This window comes from Dendropsophus ebraccatus, chromosome 8 (genome assembly GCF_027789765.1).
Source record: "Dendropsophus ebraccatus isolate aDenEbr1 chromosome 8, aDenEbr1.pat, whole genome shotgun sequence".
NCBI lineage: Eukaryota > Metazoa > Chordata > Amphibia > Anura > Hylidae > Dendropsophus > Dendropsophus ebraccatus.
In genome coordinates, this window is record NC_091461.1 from 46,759,993 (window position 1) to 46,779,329 (window position 19,337).

At 41.5% G+C, this 19,337-nt stretch overlaps 1 protein-coding gene across 1 annotated transcript; it reads right to left on the minus strand.

Annotated features, from left to right (window-relative positions):
* Positions 1–8,636: 8,636 nt before the first annotated feature.
* TFAM (transcription factor A, mitochondrial) lies at positions 8,637–19,086 on the minus strand. The gene is made up of 7 exons (XM_069979077.1): positions 18,962–19,086; positions 14,774–14,931; positions 14,066–14,136; positions 12,994–13,143; positions 10,699–10,794; positions 9,795–9,851; positions 8,637–9,345 (listed from the first exon to the last, which is right to left on the minus strand). The coding sequence occupies exons 1-7, from the start codon at positions 19,036–19,038 to the stop codon at positions 9,097–9,099; spliced, it is 858 nt and encodes a 285-aa protein (XP_069835178.1). The 5' UTR covers positions 19,039–19,086; the 3' UTR covers positions 8,637–9,096.
* Positions 19,087–19,337: the final 251 nt, after the last annotated feature.

The window sequence follows — 19,337 nt, forward strand, 5'->3', positions numbered from 1 at the left end:
TCAGTCCGGGCCTGGTTGGGAGTCCATCACATATTGCAGTCGTAAAGCTGGACATCTGCCTGTTACACAGATCGATCACCTGCACAATGCGCAAAAGTAGTATAGAGCGGTGGCTGGAGGAACTCCTGCATGTATGTGCATATCCCTGGATTAAAGGAACACTCAAAAACATGTATCACAAGGCTTATACCTACATCTACAAGGCTTGGCAAAAGGTTTTATCAAGTGACAGGGTCACACCAATTATAGCAACATGGACACCACCATAAATATACATCATATATACATAACCCAGTGGCTCTTGTGTGTGTGGGCAGGATCAGGGGCAAGGCAGAGTATTGTGCCCCCACACCCATACATGCAGGTGTGGGCTCGGTAGCTGCCCCCCCCCCTGCAAAATCCCCAGGATAGGGGATATCAAGCTGTTTGGTGGGGGTCCCAGTGGTTATGAGAATGTGGGAAACATATCCCCCTCAAATAAACAGTGGGGACGGTTACATAGTTACATAGTTAATACGGTTGAAAAAAGACACATGTCCATCAAGTTCAACCAAGGAGGGGATGGATACAGGGAAGGGGGAGGGGTGATATGTTCTATACATATGCATTTATATTATTTTGCTCTAAGAACTTGTCTAGCCCTATTTTGAAGCCCTCTACTGTTTTTGCTGTAACCAGATCCTGTGGTAGACTGTTCCACAGATTCACAGTTCTCATGGTAAAGAAGGCTTGTCGCCTCCGGAGATTGAACCTTTTTTTCTCCAGGCGGAGGCAGTGCCCCCTTGTCCTTTGAGGGGGTTTTACCTGGAACATCTTTTCCCCATATCTCTTGTAGGGGCCATTTATATATTTAAATAAGTTAATCATATCTCCCCTTAAACGTCTCTTCTCCAGACTAAACAAATGTAATTCTTTTAATCTCTCCTCATAACTAAGATGCTCCATTCCCCTTATTAGTTTAGTTGCCCGTCTTTGTACCCTCTCCAGCTCTAGAACATCCTTTTTATGAATCGGGTTCCAAAACTGGACGGCATACTCCAGATGGGGCCGCACCAAAGCTTTATAAAGCGGTAATATTATATCCCTGTCCCGAGAGTCCATGCCTGTTTTAATGCATGACAATATCCTACTGGCCTTAGAAGCAGCTGACTGACATTGTGTGCTGTAGTCTATTATCTACAAGTATACCCAGATCCTTCTCCATCAGTGACTCTCCCAGAGTAACTCCCCCCAGGACATATGATGCATGTGGGTTATTAGTACCCAGGTGCATAACTTTACATTTACCCACATTGAACCTCATTTGCCAAGTGGACGCCCAAACACTCAGTGTGTCTAAGTCATCCTGTAATATCTGCACATCCTCCATAGACTGTACTGTACTACAAAGCTCCATTAATTCTCTATAGGTCTTGTTATCCCTTATCCTGTGAATAACTAGGAGAGGGGTATGTTCTCATGTACTATATGGCTGGACTCAGACTAGGCGTTTTTCAGAAATATGTCATATGGCATTTTTGGGGTTTAAAAACGCAGAGACCAGATGTTAGTCAGTGGGGAAATCGAAACACAACACCCATAGGGCATTTTTCTGCTATGGTGGTTTTTTTGTGTTTTGCCCCAAGCTTCTATAGGGGGGAATATTGTCATGTCTATATGGAAATTAAGTGTTTTTCCCCAGTTCTTCAACATAAAACCTGGAATCACATGAAAAAGAATCACATGATATTTACCGAAAAAGCCCCACAGGGGATAAAATTAGAACTAAACTTTACACTAAAATGAGAACATGGCAGAAAAAGTGCCAGAAAAAAACACCAAAAAGCAGGAAGATGTGCAACAGTCTTAATCTTGGTTCACATTTGTAGTGAATTCAGTAGAATTAAATTGGTACTTTTTTTCTTTCAAATCAACTGGTTTAAAAAGATTTGTATTTAACTTTTATTTAAAAAAAACACAGTACTTATCAGCTGCTGTATGTCTTGCAGGAAGTGGTGTATTCTCTCCAGTCTGACTCAGTGTTCTCTGCTGCCACCTCTGTTCATGACACAAACTGTCCAGAGTAGAAGAGGTTTTCTATGGGGATTTGCTACTGCTCTGGAGAGTTCCTGTCGTGGACAGAGGTGGCAGCAGAGACTGTGCACTGTGTCAGCCTGGAAAGAACACAGCACTTCCTGCAGGACATACAGCAGCTGATAAGTACTGGAAGACTTTTAAATAGAAGTAATTTACAAATCTATATAACATTCAGACACCAGTTGGTTTGAGAAGATAAAAGTTTTTGCCAGAGTACCTCTTTAAATTAAATAAATGGGTCAATTAGCTTAACAGTGGAAACTTAAACTAGACGGTGTAAAAATGCACCATATTAAGGTCTTGTTCACACCACATTTTTATTCTTTTTGCCCCATGACCTCCATACCTTCCCATATAATTACGATGGAGGCCACTTTATACCATCTGTTCTACATAGACTCCCAAAATTCATACTGAAATACCTCCCATTCCCATATAAATACAAATAAATAAATAAACAGATTTGCATAATCTCCCGAACTATTAAACAAGGGCACGGGTACAGGTACGGGTTATTATGTTCTTGCCTGCCTGAGATTTGTCAGTTTAAAGGGGGACTCCTGATAAGAAAAACTTGTTTTCTATTAAAAATACATTAAAAGTTAAATATATGTGTCTATACAATGTATTACCATATCTGTACGGTTCTGCCACACTGGTAGCTGATAATAATCCAGGAAGTGAAAAAAAAAATGGCCCCTGTGCAAATCCACATTGTCTCCTGCTCCTTCTGCTATCCTCCCTCAGGGTACAAACACACACGGCATATACGCTGCGTATTTACTGCTGCGATACGCAGATTAGATCTAAATAACTGAACACAGCATCAAATCTGCTGCGTATCTGCTGCGTATCTGCTGTGTGTGTTTGTACCCTTAGAAGACAAATCTTCCATGTCCCTGTCTCACATTGTGTGTGTTTGCTAAGATCAGGCTGATGATGCAGACAGGGGGCAGGGCGTGATGTCCCAGGAGGCTTGGCTGGATCCCCCAATCTCTGACCGGCCAGAAGCAGGTGTTGCACTGATTTCTCTAATTATGCAGAAGTGTGCAGTGAAATTAGGGCTGTGTTGACACATGTTGGAGTATCATTGCAGTACTGCAGCGTATTCACAAAAATGATACAGTAACACAAGTAAATGATGCTAATCGGCATAGAGGATCAGAGCCTTATTGTGGGGCTCAACTTCAAAGATAAGAGATGCTTGATCATAATATGTGCGCGAAAGTGAAAAGAAAAAAAAATTCTAAAAGTTCTTTACTTTATTCCAATTTCAGCATTACAGTTAGAGAATACAGCGTGCTGTGTGGTGTTACAGGTAGAGAATACAGCGTGCTGTGTGGTGTTACAGGTAGAGAATACAGCGTGCTGTGTGGTGTTACAGGTAGAGAATACAGCGTGCTGTGTGGTGTTACAGGTAGAGAATACAGAGTGCTGTGTGGTGTTACAGGTAGAGAATACAGCGTGCTGTGTGGTGTTACAGGTAGAGAATACAGTGCTTTGTAGTGTTACACAAAACAGAACAAAACCTCCCAAAACAAATGGATTTTTGGTAGTTTCAAAAATGGAATAGATAGGTAAGTAATGCAAAGGTGCAAAGGTTTGGTTCTATCTGGTATATGTAGGATGGGCCCCTAGAATTAAATTCCCTGGTGGGCCCAAGGTACCCCAGTCCGACACTGTACACATATATGCCTACATAGCAAGCTATATGGGGAAAAGTATTTTATGCACTCACCTATAACTGATCCTCCAGAGGGCCATCATTTTTACCCCCCATATCTCTTTAGAGGTGTCGCATACAGTTAATTAAGGTGGATCAGTCACTGATCAACCCTGCTGCTCAGCTTTTCGGTGCCCGCACTACACAGGGAACAGGGCTGTAAGCAGTTTGCCTCTGTTCACTGTGTAGTGTCCAGACTTGGTTTCTGCAGTTCAGCTGCTGTTTACTTGAATGGGAGCTGAGCTGCAGTTACACATGGGACATCTGACCTGTGATCAGTGTGGTATAATTTATAAAAACTCTTCTTCATAGAGTGGCTCGGGATGTCTAATACGGCTGTTAGAGGTGACACACAAAGCAGATCTGCAGGGACTGTAGGGTAATTTGCTACTGAGAGTAGGATGCAAAGCAAGGTCAAATGTGAAATTCATAGAAATAGATTCCAATATTCATTTTTATAATCAGATTTAAATAAAAGTACGTTGCATTTGGCTTCTGTATACTGTTTGATAAACTGATTGTTTAAAGTGCCTGATCATCTAAGCCAATTCACATGATGTGATAGGTCAGACAAAAGAGCATTGTGTTCAAGCACAATTCCCTTGTGCATGAAGATGTTGGCCTTTCTCAGATATGTTACTAGTCATCTCTGGCATGCAGCTATGAGCCAGAGACATGGGGCTCTTAGTCAATAATATGTGCTATAAATTGACACAGACGCAAGTCGGTATGTCTTACACTTGTCGGCAAAATTGCAAAGTTTACTAAACTTATACAAGGTTGTTATTGTATTTTGTTCCAATACTAGAGTGGGGAGGTCCAACTCCCATCATCCTTACCAATCTGTTATCTGAAGGAATAAGCACTGCATCGCCCTGACTGTTTACCAGGCCCAGCTTTATACTTTTCATAGCAGCTGTGCTTGGTGTTACAGCTCAGTCCCAATAGGGGACCGTGGACAGCTGTATATACTAAAACTAAGCCTGATAAACAAGATAGAGCCACTTCAAACGGCTGATCCGATGGACCCTCATTGATCTAATACTGATGGCCAGTCTTCTTGGATAAAGGCCATCATATCACCCCTTTAAGATCTCGGGAAGAGTTTGGACAGGGAATTGATAGAAATTCTTCCAGAGACTTTTCTGTGGATACACTTCTTGTGAACAAAGGAAGTTACTATGGTACAAACACCCTGCAAGTGTACAGCATAAGGGTTGTCTTCACCTCAAGGCATATTGTATCATGATGTAGGAATATCAAGCAAGATTTTATCCGAATTACTGTCCATCACAATTACAGCCCAGGCATTGTATGTATCAATGGCACCACCTCCAGGTCTTCTTATGAATGGTCTGTAGCTTGTAACAGTTGACCTCAAACTTGCAGAAATCTGGCATGTCACAGACACGCTACAGAAGCTGAGACCTCCACTCAATGCATTGTGTAGTGATACAGTAAAAGACTATGAGACTTTCACTCACTCCATACTGTGTTCTCAGATGAGAAGAAATAAAGGATCACAGTGCTTAGAGAAGAAATGCTGTCCCTTTGTCCTAGCAATTGGTGGGGTGTCACCCTTCGGACCCCTACTGATCACAACTTCTGACGTGCCTCTTTTACTGATTAGTCAGATACTAAAACATGTTCTTGTATTCAAATTTGCGTAATTTTTCTGACTGTATTTTTTGTACATTGTTATGGGGGCTGCAATCTTGCCTGGGCTATTTTTAAAAGCATTTAGGGAAATGTTTTACAGCAAGACTCATGGACATAATGGACAACAATAGACAATAGAAGTCTGTCCCCTTAAGAATAATGTGAAACATTACTGAACATGGTCTGTGACCTGTGAAGAGGTCATTTTACAGGGAGCTGCTTTTGACTCCTCTATCTACTAGTGTCACATCTCGCTGCAATGCTGTACAGATCACTTTACAGCAGCCTCCTCTTATCACCACAAACAGAACAGGAAGTCTCAGCTTAGTTTTAGTCCCAGTGATGAGAACAAAAATGGCAAGATTTTATAATATAGATCGAAAAACTAAAATGTCACTGAAATTTATTTAAAACATAAAATTATTATTCAGACAATAAGTCATTTTTCTCATGACACATTCCCTTTAAATGTTTTGAATTTTCATGTCTACTAGGTTTGTGTTATTTGGATAATAAACTTTTATTATCTCTGATAGGGTAAGGGCTGTATTACACGGGCCGATGAATTATGTAAACTTGCGCCAATCTGTTACGTCAGCACTCGTTTACTAGCCTATTACACGACTATCGGGTAGCAAGGGCTGTATCTATATAGTTAGCAATGTTTATGGCTTTAGTGTAAAATAATAAAGTTCATACATACCTGTCCCTGCTCCACCTTTCTGTGTCTGACACTTGATAAAGAGACCGGACCAGTCTCGAAACGGCCTAATTCTTTTAATACATTTTATGATATTTTATATCACTATTATCCCTTGGACCTGCGCCTGTTTTACCTGTATTGGAGTGGAGGAGGGAACTGACTGTCTTTGAAGGGAAACAATCAGGTCCCCTAAGCCCTATAAACTATTCCCACGAATTTCAAGCAGCAAGGCACAACATTTGGATTACAATCCCAGCTGCTGTGCAGATGCTGCTGGAGGCAACAAACAGGACACTGCTCTGTACAGCGCTGTGCGGCAGGGCATCGAGAACTGCAGGCCTGCAGTTCCCAAAACAAAAGTTGGTGGCAGCAGGAGGGCCTGTGCGTCAGTTTACTGCTACAAGTCCATGGAAGTTGAATGGAAGTTTTTAAAAAACTACTGTACACATTTATTTTTATTAAGTTATAGTACAAACTTATATAACTTTATTAAAGCAATGTATCATTGGATTTATTTTGAAGTCTCTGGAGTAGCCCATAGAATAAACATAAGGACAACTATGGATCCAAAGAACTTGTATAGTAAAACAATCCCCTAAAATATCTTAAAGAATAGGAAGCTATATGTAAAGCAAAATCAGATTAAGCTTGAAGCTTAAACGCCGTGCCTTTGTACATGACATGTAAGCGTGGAGAGGTGTTTTTTTTAAAGATTTAGGATAAAAGACATTTTAAGCCTCTCATAGTGCTGGAGCAACTTCTTACATTTACTGGAAGTAAAGTTTATGAAAGAACGGTAATCGTCCTCATTATTTTGATTTTATTAAAGCATTTAATATGTAAATCCAGTAAAATGACATGATTTCCCATATCTTATCCAATTTTTTACATCAACAACCAATTAAATGCCTGTAAAATCCAGAGATTCCACAGTTAGCAATACACATAAGATGGCTGTCAGTGGAACGCTTGCTTGTCTGACAGCTTTCTCTCCCGATTCCCACGTGAAAATTTGTCTTGGAAAGGGTGTGCATGTGGTTTCAATAGAGAGAAGGTAGAAAAACAGCTTTCAGACAACTCCTACCTACCAAGAACAAAGGGGCACCTGATATTTGCCATTGGGGGAGAATCAAGATACTGATTACATGATTGTTGTATCTAATGTGTATGACCAGCTATAATGTGCACTATATGGACAAAAGACATCTGATTATAAATCCATAGGCATTAATAAGGAAATGGTCCCCTATGCAGTTTTCTTTCCTCTGTAAAGACCTTGTATAAGATTTTGGAGGTGCCTGTAAGAAGTTGTTCCCATTCATGTAGAAGAGCATTTGTGAAGTCAGACAGTGATATTGGATGAGAGGCCCTGGTGCAAACTTTCTGTTCCAGTCCTCCACACCAAATTCCCCACTATGGAGCTTACTGGGCACTGGGGATCAGTCATACTGGAACAGAAAAGAACGCAAACTCTTTACACAAAGAGAGGAAAATACAACATGTATACATATCAACATGTATTGATCTGCTGAAACATTAAGACTTCCACTCAATGGTACTAAATGGCACAAGTAAACAGCCCCTGAAAAAAAAAAAACATAGCCTTATCCCTCCTCCACCATACTGTACAGCTGCACAATGCAGTCAGAGAGGTAATGTCCTCCTGGCATTCACCAAGCCCAGACTTATCCAGCAGAGTGCCAGACAGAGAAGTGTAAAGTCAAGTGATGGCGTGCTTTACACTACTGCATCTGACGCTTGGCATTGTGCTTGATGACGTAAGGTTTTGCGTGCAGCGGCTCGCCCATGGAAACCCATGCCATGAAGCTCCCCAGGAGGCACTGTCTTTGTGCTGATTTTAATTATTTTTGTTGCCTACTTTTATGCAATTTGTGCCTCAGAACTCGGCAATCTCTCAGTTATGGGGTCTCAGACTTTAATGCTGTGGTTCCTAAATGTGTGATGGTACAAAATTACCTTTTGCAGCTGGAACCCAAACATTCCACATATGGCTCCTGATGGCAGGAGAAGTTGGATGCTGCCCTAGGGCTGCTGGGAAAACATGGATACAGCCTATGGCTGTATCCATGTTTTCAAGGACTCACTAGGGAGGCATCAACCTTCTTCAGTCATCGTGAGTCAAATTTTGAGTGTTTGGAGAATGTTGCCGAACCTAAATGATTCAGCAAGTTTGCTAAACACTATTGGTGCCACGATATACCTATCTAGTGCCAGGTGCCTTCTTCCTCCCAGACAAGCATTGTGTAAAGTTCACATTGGTGAAATCCTTGTTGATGTAAGACTTTTGTGGCAAGTCAATGTGGCAGCATGATCAGGTTCTGGTCCTTACTCATGGTAGACTGGTAGCTATACATGTACAATCTACTCAATTCAACTGAATGAATGATTCAAAAAATCTGTCTAAGAGTACATGGATTAAGATCCTCTCATTCTCATGATCAATGGGGATTTAACTTCAGACAGACACACTTTTATAGAATGACTGACATGTAATCAATGTATTGAGGGAAAGCACTTGCCATAATCTGTGGACTATTCAAAGATTTAGAATACATTTATTTTTCTCTGAATATAAAAAAAATGAAATTTCAACCACCGATAAGTGCCAGATTAATAACAGCAGAAGCAAAGATTTAACATTATTTAAACTGACCAACAAAGTTGTTGAAATGGATGGAGTCATTAACTTATGGACAAAAGGACAGTCCTTCCTGGGCTGAATCCAGAAAAATCCTTAAACATTATACATGGCAGGAACGTCCATACAATCACTTGCCACTGCCTTGGTTGATAAGAGATGTCATGTTATTGCTGTCCTGATAAGGCAACACCAGGGCATGGGACTACAATTTTCGATTAGAGGGCATAAGGCTGCCTGCATGTCATAAATACGCAGTTGAACCCTACCCAGGTTCTACTCTTCACTCTTTAGTTTGTCAGCTTTTGCACTTCCTTTTTCAGGTTTAGTTAACTTCTTGACAGTCTTCTTAGGCAGTTCCCTTTTAGATTTTGCTTTGCGCATCACTGCAGCATCTTTAATAAGTCGCTTTTTTACTTTAAGTCGTATAAGATCTTCTCTGCCAATTTCAAGCATCTGCTCCTCCCAAAGCTTCATTTCGTTTTCATACCTGATCTTGTCATCTTGAGCCAAGTGTATATACATCTGTTTAAGAATAATCTCATTGAGAAAAGTGTATATCAAAGTAGTAAACACCAATGTAGTAAAAAACGTCTATTGCATGACTGTGAAGCCCATGTTGAGAATTGACTATGGTCCTGGCATACAGCTCAGTGCTTGCAAATTAGGTTGTGTGAAGCAAACCCCAAAAATACACCATACTCATCTGTTCCGATACCCCACCACCGTACACTTCTGCTTGCTTCCGATGACATTGTACAGGAATTGCTCACTAAGTGTCCACAGCAATGACCCTCCTCAGCCATTCACTGACCAAGCAGACATTTCCTTCACAAAATATATGTCATATGAAGCAGGGGCAAGACACCATCAGGTGGCAGTGGCAAGAGACTGGAGAAGGTGGGGCCCTATCTTCAAAAATACCGGAAAACCCCTTTAACCATTTAAGAAGTATGTTATAAAAGCATCTTTACCTGCTTCTGTGAGTAAGTCAGTCTTTTCCAGTCTTCATGGAGACTCTTCATTTTTCCCTGTATAAAAGTACAATAAATAAATAAGAGTTTAACTCCACTACAAAAATAATACCTAACCTCGTGTTAGCTTCATAACACTCTATAATGTTATAGCAAGATGATATATTGCCCTGATCCGGCATTGACATTAGTCAGTGGATTTTGGTTACAGTCAGAAGTTGAAATCTGATCCTAACCATGTTGCAAAAAGTGCAGCTAAACCGGCTCTTCAGCACCAACTGAGAAAAGCTTGGCAATTGAGCATACTGACAAGTAGGGGGACAACAAATCTAGCGGAACTCCTTATTCTAAAACAACAAGGGTGCCAATCTGATCCTGAGAAAGAGAATCATCAATGTATGAGTATAATGCAATACATACTGGTACTACAGCTTAAAGGAGAAGTCTGGGGCTGCAACTAGTTTTGGAAGAGGCAGGGGAGGAAACATAACCATTACTACTTACCCTTCGCCATGCCTGTCCAGGTCCGGATCATGGCTCTGGGACCCCACCAGCCTCTGGGATCTTCTTCTCAGAAGAGACCATAACTCGGCTGATTGCTCAGACAGTCAGTGACTGGGGCGCAACCTCACTTCATCCACTAATTGGCTGAGTGGGCTCTTCTTAGCTGGATCGAGCATTTCTCCCTGAGTCATGATGTCATCACAACTTGGAGAGAAAATGCCCTCTGGCTGGAGTCCCAGACCTTTTGGCATAGCTCTTTCCAGGCATGGGGAGGGGTAGGTTGTTGTACCTTATGATTCCTCCTCCCCCCACCCCCACAAAAAAAAAAAAAAAAAAAATCTCCGGACTTCTCTTTTAAACAATAGACACATCAGCCACAGTACATAAAGCGTGTACATACCGCTAAGGAAGTGGTTCGAGCTTCATGAAAATGTTCAGACATAAAAATGTTGTAAGCATTCCGGGCTCCTTTGGGTTTTCCAAGTAATGTCAACTCCTAGGGCAGAGAAAAAACAAATCCACAATGTAATTCGAATATATATTAAGGAATAGGTAACAAGACACTTCAAAGTAAATGAACTGTATATATGAAATATCACTCTACATACTGAGTAGGGCTGGGCAGTATACCGTAAAAATACCGATACCGTCACTGGCGTCGGTTAACCGACCTCAACAATGCCAGGACGGTATTTGCGGTATCCCCCCCCCCCCGAAGAGGAAGACTGGAGATCTGACAGGCTGCGCACAGGTGTGCTGCGTGCTCGGCACTGCTGCTGCTGCTGGGCGGCTCACTCACTCCTAGCTTCTCTGGAAGCTGCATGGTGTTCCCTGCCCCCCCTCTCCCGCACATACAGTGGCTGCAGGGGGTCTGGTATAGGTTGGCACATCCTCGCTTCACTGGGCACCGCTCTCTCCCAGACAGGAATCCTCAGCGCCCTGCCCCGTTATCTTTTGATAGTGTTTGAAGTAGCCATGTGTGACGCTCAGCCCGGGACACAGATATATGTGCAACACTAACACTGAGTGACAGGGGCAGAGGATTCCTGTGCGGGAGAGAGAGAGCGGTGCCCGGAGGAGCAAGGATGTCCTATCTATCTATGTATCTATCTATCGATCTATCTATCTAAACACAAAGAAGGAAGCAGCACAGCAATGCTGTGTTGCAGGTGCCAGCAGATCTTGGTCTTGACCACACACCGATGCTTGATATATAATAGAGAATCCACAGCACTCCTGAGTAAACGGAGAAAAAAAATCAGTGATTTATTTCTTTAAAGCCTAGTGCAAAACATCAGGGCTCAAGGTTTCAGTGGCATCTCACCACCATTTTCAACCGCTTGTGTTTTGCACTAGGCTTTAAAAGAAAAAAAAAAAACACAGATTTTTTTTCTACGTTTACTCAAGAGTGCTGTGGATTCTCTATTATATATCTACCTGTCTCCTATATACTATCTATCTATCTATCTCTATTTCCTGTCTGTCTATCTATGTTAGATAGATAGATAGATATAGTATAGGTATAGCTAGAGCAGCACAACTTGTTGCAGGAGGGTGCCAGCAGGTGGTCTTGACCAAGACTTCCAAAATATATACAAAAAGGATCGCCCACAGCACTCCAGATAAGTTGAAAATTCAAAAAAAGTGTTTTATTCCATGATGGTGCAGCACAGCTGTGCTGCACCATCATGGAATAAAACACTTTTTTTGAATTTTCAACTTATCTGGAGTGCTGTGGGCGATCCTTTTTGTATAGATAGATAGATAGATAGATAGATAGATAGATAGATAGATAGATAGAGCAAACAATATAGGCAGCACACTAAACTAACTGTGGCTGCCAGCAGATGAATCCCAGACCTTGGACCAAGTCAGCTAGTAAAAAAATACTCTGCAGCACTCTTATGGTAATACAAACGTGAAAACGTGAATTTATTCCATATAACAATGTGCAGCAAACTTCACAAGTAATATATGACGTTTCGGCATCTCCTATGCCATTTTCAAGTGCCACTTGAAAATGGCGCAGGAGACGCCAAAACGTTGTATATTACGTGTGAAGTTTGCTGCACATCGTTATATGGAATAAATTCATGTTTGTATTACCATCGGAAAATATTGTTTTCAAAAGGGGTGTAGCTTTAAAAAGGGGCGTGTCATAATTATCGGTCAATTTATTGTTACCGCGACGACATGTACGATAAACCGCGATATTGATTTAGGCCATTATCGCCCAGCCCTAATACTGAGGCCAAAAGAGTCTACCCAGCATCCCTAGGTATGCCTTTGGGTGCTGAAAAATCAATTCAAACTGAGGCAGTGCTGTACATTCAGTATACAAGGTATATAAAGGAAAAATCCCTGTGGCCTCCCGGTGACTATATAAAGATGCCTGGTGATGTCACTATAGATGCTAATACAATGAGGACCTATCCAGAGCGGCCTAACAATCTCATATAAAAAGATTACAAGAGTACACAGTGTAGATAATAGACATGGCATTTATCATATCAGACTGTGTTTAGAGACTCTTTTAGGTGTCTGTTTGCTGTATGGGTAAATCTCCCAGCATATACAACATATTTTTAGACCTCAATCACCTAAAAGAGGCCTAAAAAGTGCAATTTTGGTCACTGCCCAGGTGGTCTACCCGGGGTGTGCCAAAAGCCTTACAATCCATATCACCTTCTCTTACCCTTCTCTGTCTTATGTGCTTTCTCTTCACCAGCTTTTGTTTCCTTTTATCTTTTAACAGTTCCAGTTCAAGGGGTGTCAACTTCTCTTTGAATCTCCGTACTTCATCTTTGTATTTTAATCGATCTTCAATAGCAGCCTCTATAAAAGGCTTAAAAAAAAAAAAGAAGAGGAATAACTGGGCAAATTCATCAAAATATCAATTGGATCCGTAGTCTTTAACCCTGTTCCCTTTGCCTAGCTGTGAAAATTGACTCACAGCATAGACAGACAGAAACTGCTCAAGAAAACGGTACATGGTCTGGTTATGCCTAAAGGTTCTCATACATTTTATACTTATGTTGGTCGAATCCCCTCAAAGCGGGTTTGGTTGTCAGTATAAAAGTATATGGGGGTTTCTCAAGACTCCAACAAAAGATGATGTTGGTAGAGATAGGGGTCAAATCACTGCACAACCTCTTTGTTCTTGGAAAGATAGGCTGCCACCAGAACAGTCCTACAAATGAAGCAAATCAGTGGGTATCTTAAGAGGGTTTTTTTTTTCTTATGCCTTTTTAGAATTGTTACTTTCATTAAATTTAATGCCTTTTATGCATTTCCTTTGTTTTAATCAGTTTTTAAAACTATTGAACAAGGCAAAAAAAAGTGACTAAAACACTTACTTAAGTGCTGTGTCCGCTTAGCTTTCACATCGTCACCTCTACATAAACATGTGCTTTATGAACAAGAAATGCTGCAGTATGAGGCTATGTTCACACGCTGTACAAACAATGGCTGTTTGGCCGTGAACAGCCATCGGTGAACAGTACCTATAGTCAGAATAAATGATCATGATTCATTCTGGCCATAGGTAGCGTTAAACGACGGCCGCTGTTTGCACAGTGTGTGTACATAGCCAAAGCAGGCCTAAATAGCTTCTGATGAGATGGCTGGAGTTCAGTCTACTTCACTCTCCTTTTATATAATAAAACTGCTCTATGCTGGTGGTCACTAATGTTGTCACTAGAATACAAGTCCACATACTGTCAGCCCTACTGCTGTATTGTTACATAAGTGTGTCATATCTATATTACTTTTCGTGCAGCTTCTGAAAGTCCTCTCCATTCCAGGGCAAGCAGTTTAGAAATTTCTGGCAGCTTTGCCTCTGCAGATAAAACAAACAAATGTTAATAAAAATATTCCAAACATAAACTCGTATAATACATTGGGAGCAATATACTAATGCTAGAGCTACGCTCAGACGCTGCTCTCAATGCATAGTGCAATATACATGAATTTGTCACCCCTTAAATACAGCTACAATAAATTTTCCTTTGATTTAAAAAAAACAAAAACACAAACCTATTTTATTATAGAGAAACATGAAGTTATGAGCCGATTCATAAATATCTGCCAGCAGCTTCCCCTGCCAATATCAGCAGATTATGGGGATGCCAGCAGAGATATGATATTCAATCAGCTGAACATTGGAGAACCTGGCACACCAGAAGAGGTTATCTAAGTTAAACAACCTCTTTATTTTCTGACAAAAAAAAAAACAACACAAAAAAAAACCAAATGAACAGACAACACTATAAATGTCTAGTGCATAGGTGTCAAACTCAGGCCCTCTAGCTGTTACAAAACTACAATCCTCATCATGCCTGGACAGCCACAGCTAAAGCTTTGGCTGTCCTGGCATGATGGGGATTGTAGTTTTGTTACAGCTGGAGAGCCTGAGTTTGACACCCATGGGAAGGGGGCACTCATGGTTACCTCTCCAGTCATTGGATTGCACTTACCTGGATACTGTTTTACAAGCGATGGCCGCTGCTGAACCACAAAACGGAGATAGGATGTCAGAGGACGTTTTGGAAGGTCTTCTAGAGACGATTCCTTTGAAAACCATCTTGTTGTGGAGCACTGTAGGGTTGCCAGTGCACCGGGGAGGCTGCTGCATCTGTGAGTGAGAGAATGCCTGTATGTCACTTCAGATCACTTACTGCACCAAGACACATAGAGACATGGAGGATCTTTTTACCATTTGGCTATACAATTAACTGAAATATAAGAAACTAACAGCTCCATAGAACAGTGAAATAACAGGCCTGGTGGATTTGGGGATCACAGTAAATTAACACGTGCTTCTGTAAAGTCAGTGCAGAAACTGTCCATAAAAAAATTAGTAGCCATATTGTTAGCCAAACTACAAACAAGTGTTTGGTTACCAGGCTTTAACAACTTTAACTTGATGTTCCTTGGTGAAAATATACTGCAACATTCCTGCTATAACCTGCTATCCTTATTAATACTGAGAAGCTAGGTAATCATATATTGCTGGACTGCAGTAGTAATCATGGGGCAAATACTGGTGTTACTATAGTCCTGGCATGCCTGTGTATGAGGTAGGAGGGATAGCTGTCAGCCAAACAAGTAATTGACAAACCATAACTGAGGGAACACCATAACTGAGGGATTAAACAATGGCTGCACATGTGTAAAGATGGCTACAGCTGCTATTTGATTTTTGCATAATCTAGAAGACTGTATAATCTGGCACTTGTTACTGGTAACAGATCTGTTGAAATATTGTGAAATATCATAAAACTGGGCATAGTTAAAGAAGTCCCACCGAAGTAAAAAAAAGTCAGGAAGCCAGGAGGGTGCGAGAAAATAATAAAGTAAACTTACCTATCCTTGTGCCCCATAGCACCACTCCTGGGTCCTACTAACAGCCGCCAATGACCGTCAGCTCTTCTAGCTGCAATGTCATGTTATCCGCTGTATAATTACCTGCTTAGACAATCAGGTGTCGCTTTCTGGGGCTGTCAGCAGAACCAGGAAGTGGCACAACAGAGGCACAAAGATGGGTGAGTTTAGGTTTTTCATTATTTTTCTGCACCCCTCCCTACCTCCCTCCCTTTTTAAAATATGGTGGGACTTCTCCTTTAACCCATCAGGAGACTAAGGGTCCTATTACACACAGCGATTGTCATTTTAACAAGCTGATATCACCCTGCAAACGCTGGTTTGTCAGTTGATCTTGACTGGGGCTACCAGGAAAGCATGAATTCAGCCTATGGCTATGTTTCCACACAGTATTTTTGCAACCAAAACCAGGAGTGGATTGGAAACACAGAGGCTATTTTTACACACTGTCGAAATTGAGTGGATAGACGCCATTTGATGGCAAATAACGGCCATTATTTCAAAACATTGGCCATTGTTTTAAAGTAACAGCATTATTTGTTATTAAATGACGCCCAGCCACTCAATTTCAACAGTGTGTTAACATAGCCTTTCTGTGTTTCCAATCCACTCCTGGTTTTGGTTCCAAAATACTGTTAAAAAATACTGTGTGAACATAGCCTATGGCTGTATCAATGTTTTCCAGGACTCCCTAGGGCTGCATCCAACTTCTCCAAATGCCAAAAGTCAAGCGTTCGGGTTCATAGAATGTCCAATGCACCTGATGAATGATGGTAACAAAGGGATGCAAGAGCAATCCAGCCCTTTTGGTGCATTCTTTTTCCATGCCAAAACTCTGATGCATTTTACAAAAAAATAAATACTTTTTTTCAATGCAAAATTTTAGACGTATGAGCAAGCCCTTAGGCTTTGTTCACACCAGTGGCAGGGTGCCTGTGCCTGTGCGAGACAAGAAGAGTAGAAGACAGATGTCAGCAGAGAGCACAGTGTCCGACTTAAAAAGAACACGCCACTTCCTGCATGACATACAGCAGCTGATAAATATGGGAAGACAAGATTTTAAAATAAAAGTAATTTACACTTTATTTATGCCATAGGAGGAGCTGGTGGTGGACACAAAAGAGAAAGTAGACGTACACTATAAAGTGTGGAGACAGTGGCTGGAATTTGTTGAGACCCCTCAATACCAGTCCGCATCTTTGGGTGGATCTTGAGTAACACCATGTTCCCCCCTTTCACTTGCCCCCTCACCCTAGACTTCTGCCTATGTCTGGGAGTGAGAACCTTCTCTGAATGCTCTCAATCTGGTTCAGCTCTTGTTTTCAATGTTCCTATTTTGCTGGTTCCCGGTTGGATGACATAAATACACCTGATGTCTTACCCTGCTCCCACATGAGACAGACTTTAGCGTCATCTGTTAAGCCAGACTCATAATGTACTGGTAGTTTCTGTCATTGTTTCCCCTCCCCTGATTTCTTTTTTCTGTTCCCAACTTTATTTTTTTGCACTTTGTGAAAATAAAATTTGCATTTGAATGTGGGGGGGGGGAAAAAAGTAACTTACAAATCTATATAACTTTCTGAAACCAGTTAATTTGAAAGAAAACATTTTTCACCAGAGAGCCCATTTAATGGGTCAAGCATGTAATGGTTCCAGCATAGAGATGAGCAAACCTTGAGCATGCTCGAGTCAATCCGAACCCGAACTTTCGGCATTTGATAAGCGGTGGCTGCTGAACTTGGATAAAGCCCTAAGGCGATGTGGAAATCATGGATATAGTCATTGGCTGTATCCATGTTTTCCAGACAACCTTAGAGCTTTATCCAAGTTCAGCAGCCACCGCTAATCAAATACCGAACGTTCGGGTTCGGATCGACTCAAACCCGAACCTAGTTCGCTCATCTCTATTCCAGCACCACCATTTGGCTGATTTCACATTAGTGTAATATGGCAACATTTTTCCATCTGTATTAGGCTAGATTTACATTGCATTTATTCCATACACTTGTTGCCCCCCCCCCCCTTTTAATTTTCTGCAAAAACTGCTGAAAACTATATGCCTATTTATGCTGCTTTTACACAGAGCGATAATTCGCCCCATTTAACGATTAACAATTTCAAGATAACGATGTGTTTTTTATAACGATCAGCGTTTAGACGGAACGATATATCGTTTGGAAATATTATTCTTGCGATCGTTTTAAGATCGCTTAAAGTGACTGTCCCACCAGGCCCAGGCTGAAGCACTGGAGGCGGGCCGACCCACCCTTAGTGGGAAGAAACCCCAGCCCCTCCATGACGTGACTCCATTAGAATCAATGGAACCCTATGATAGAGGGGCGGGGGTTTTCTCCCACTATGGGTGGGTCAGCCCGCCTCCAGTGCTTCAGCCTGGGCCTGGTGGTGCAGTCACTTTAAACCTGACACATATGAATAATCGGTGAAAGACTGTTCACACGAAGCGATCTGCGAATTTTCAGTGAACGACCAACGATGATTTGAGAACTTGTTGAAAAATCACAATGAACGAACGACGAACGTTCGTCGCTTGATCATTCGCTGTGTTTACACTAGCCGATTATCGCTCAAATGCGATCGTTATGCAGCAAATTTCGAAAGATAATCGTTCCGTGTAAACGCACCATTAAAAGCATTAGCTTCCTCATATCACCCACTTAAATAAAGGACCACTGCATATACTGTACACCTATAACCGGACAAAAACCTATAAAATCTGTGATCCCCTAGCCTTAAACCTATGAGTCCACTGGATCACACACTTCTGTACACCTCAGCGTGATGTGAATCCAGCGTTATCACCGCAAGCCCCGACATGAACAGCCTACAAGTCAGGACACCAGGAACAGTCTGGCTGGGATTTGCGGCAATACAAATTACCGCAAAAAATGCGGCTGCATTACACCTGTGTGAAACTGGATGCATTCTCTTATCAGTTCAAATGGAAAAGCCAAGGAAGGTTTAATGTGAAGCAGTGACGGCCTCTGTATACGGCTTCTCATGCATCTATCAGTATTTATGACCCTGGCACATATATCACTAAGCATATATATATATATATATATATATATATATATATATATATATATATATATTATAGTGGCAGCCATGTGCAATGGTTTTCAATGACACAGCCTGCTGGTCCACGCTAAGCATGTTAATGTATGTAAATAATATCTATATCTCCACGTGTTATAGGCAGGCTGCCATGTGCAATGGTTCTCTATGCCAGCTCCCACCCCCCTGACCCCTATGGCTGACACCTTGTAGCCTGTGTGCAGCTGAGTCCGGCCAAGGACTTCGCAAGGAGCCCGACACCTCTTGACAGCAGGGACACCATGTCTGATGGATAAACACGAGCCTGGAGTCCCGCTTAGCCGCACTGCATGCCGGGTCGCCTCTGGGGTTTACGTCACTTCCGCTTTCCGTATAAGGGCAACACAGAGAAAATGAACCCAAACTATACGATTGTACATTTGATTCATAGTCATTAAAAAATTTGTCACTGTACGTGGGATTCAGTTTATAATTTTCATAACGTTAAAATGCTATAATAGACTGAGTTCGTTTAGAGACTAATACGAGGGGAACGCTGGTGGAATGCTAATGTTTCCGGTCGGAGCGATTTCAGTATTGTAC

Bases quoted from the DNA above. Each gene is read 5' to 3' on its own strand.
- TFAM (XM_069979077.1), bottom strand. From the start codon at position 19,038: ATGGTGTCCCTGCTGTCAAGAGGTGTCGGGCTCCTTGCGAAGTCCTTG. The intron at 14,932-18,961 runs GTGTCAGCCATA...TCTCACTCACAG, and splicing joins AGCTGCACACAGGCTACAAG to ATGCAGCAGCCTCCCCGGTG. The intron at 9,346-9,794 runs GTAAAGATGCTT...ATTCTTAAACAG, and splicing joins TGACTTACTCACAGAAGCAG to ATGTATATACACTTGGCTCA.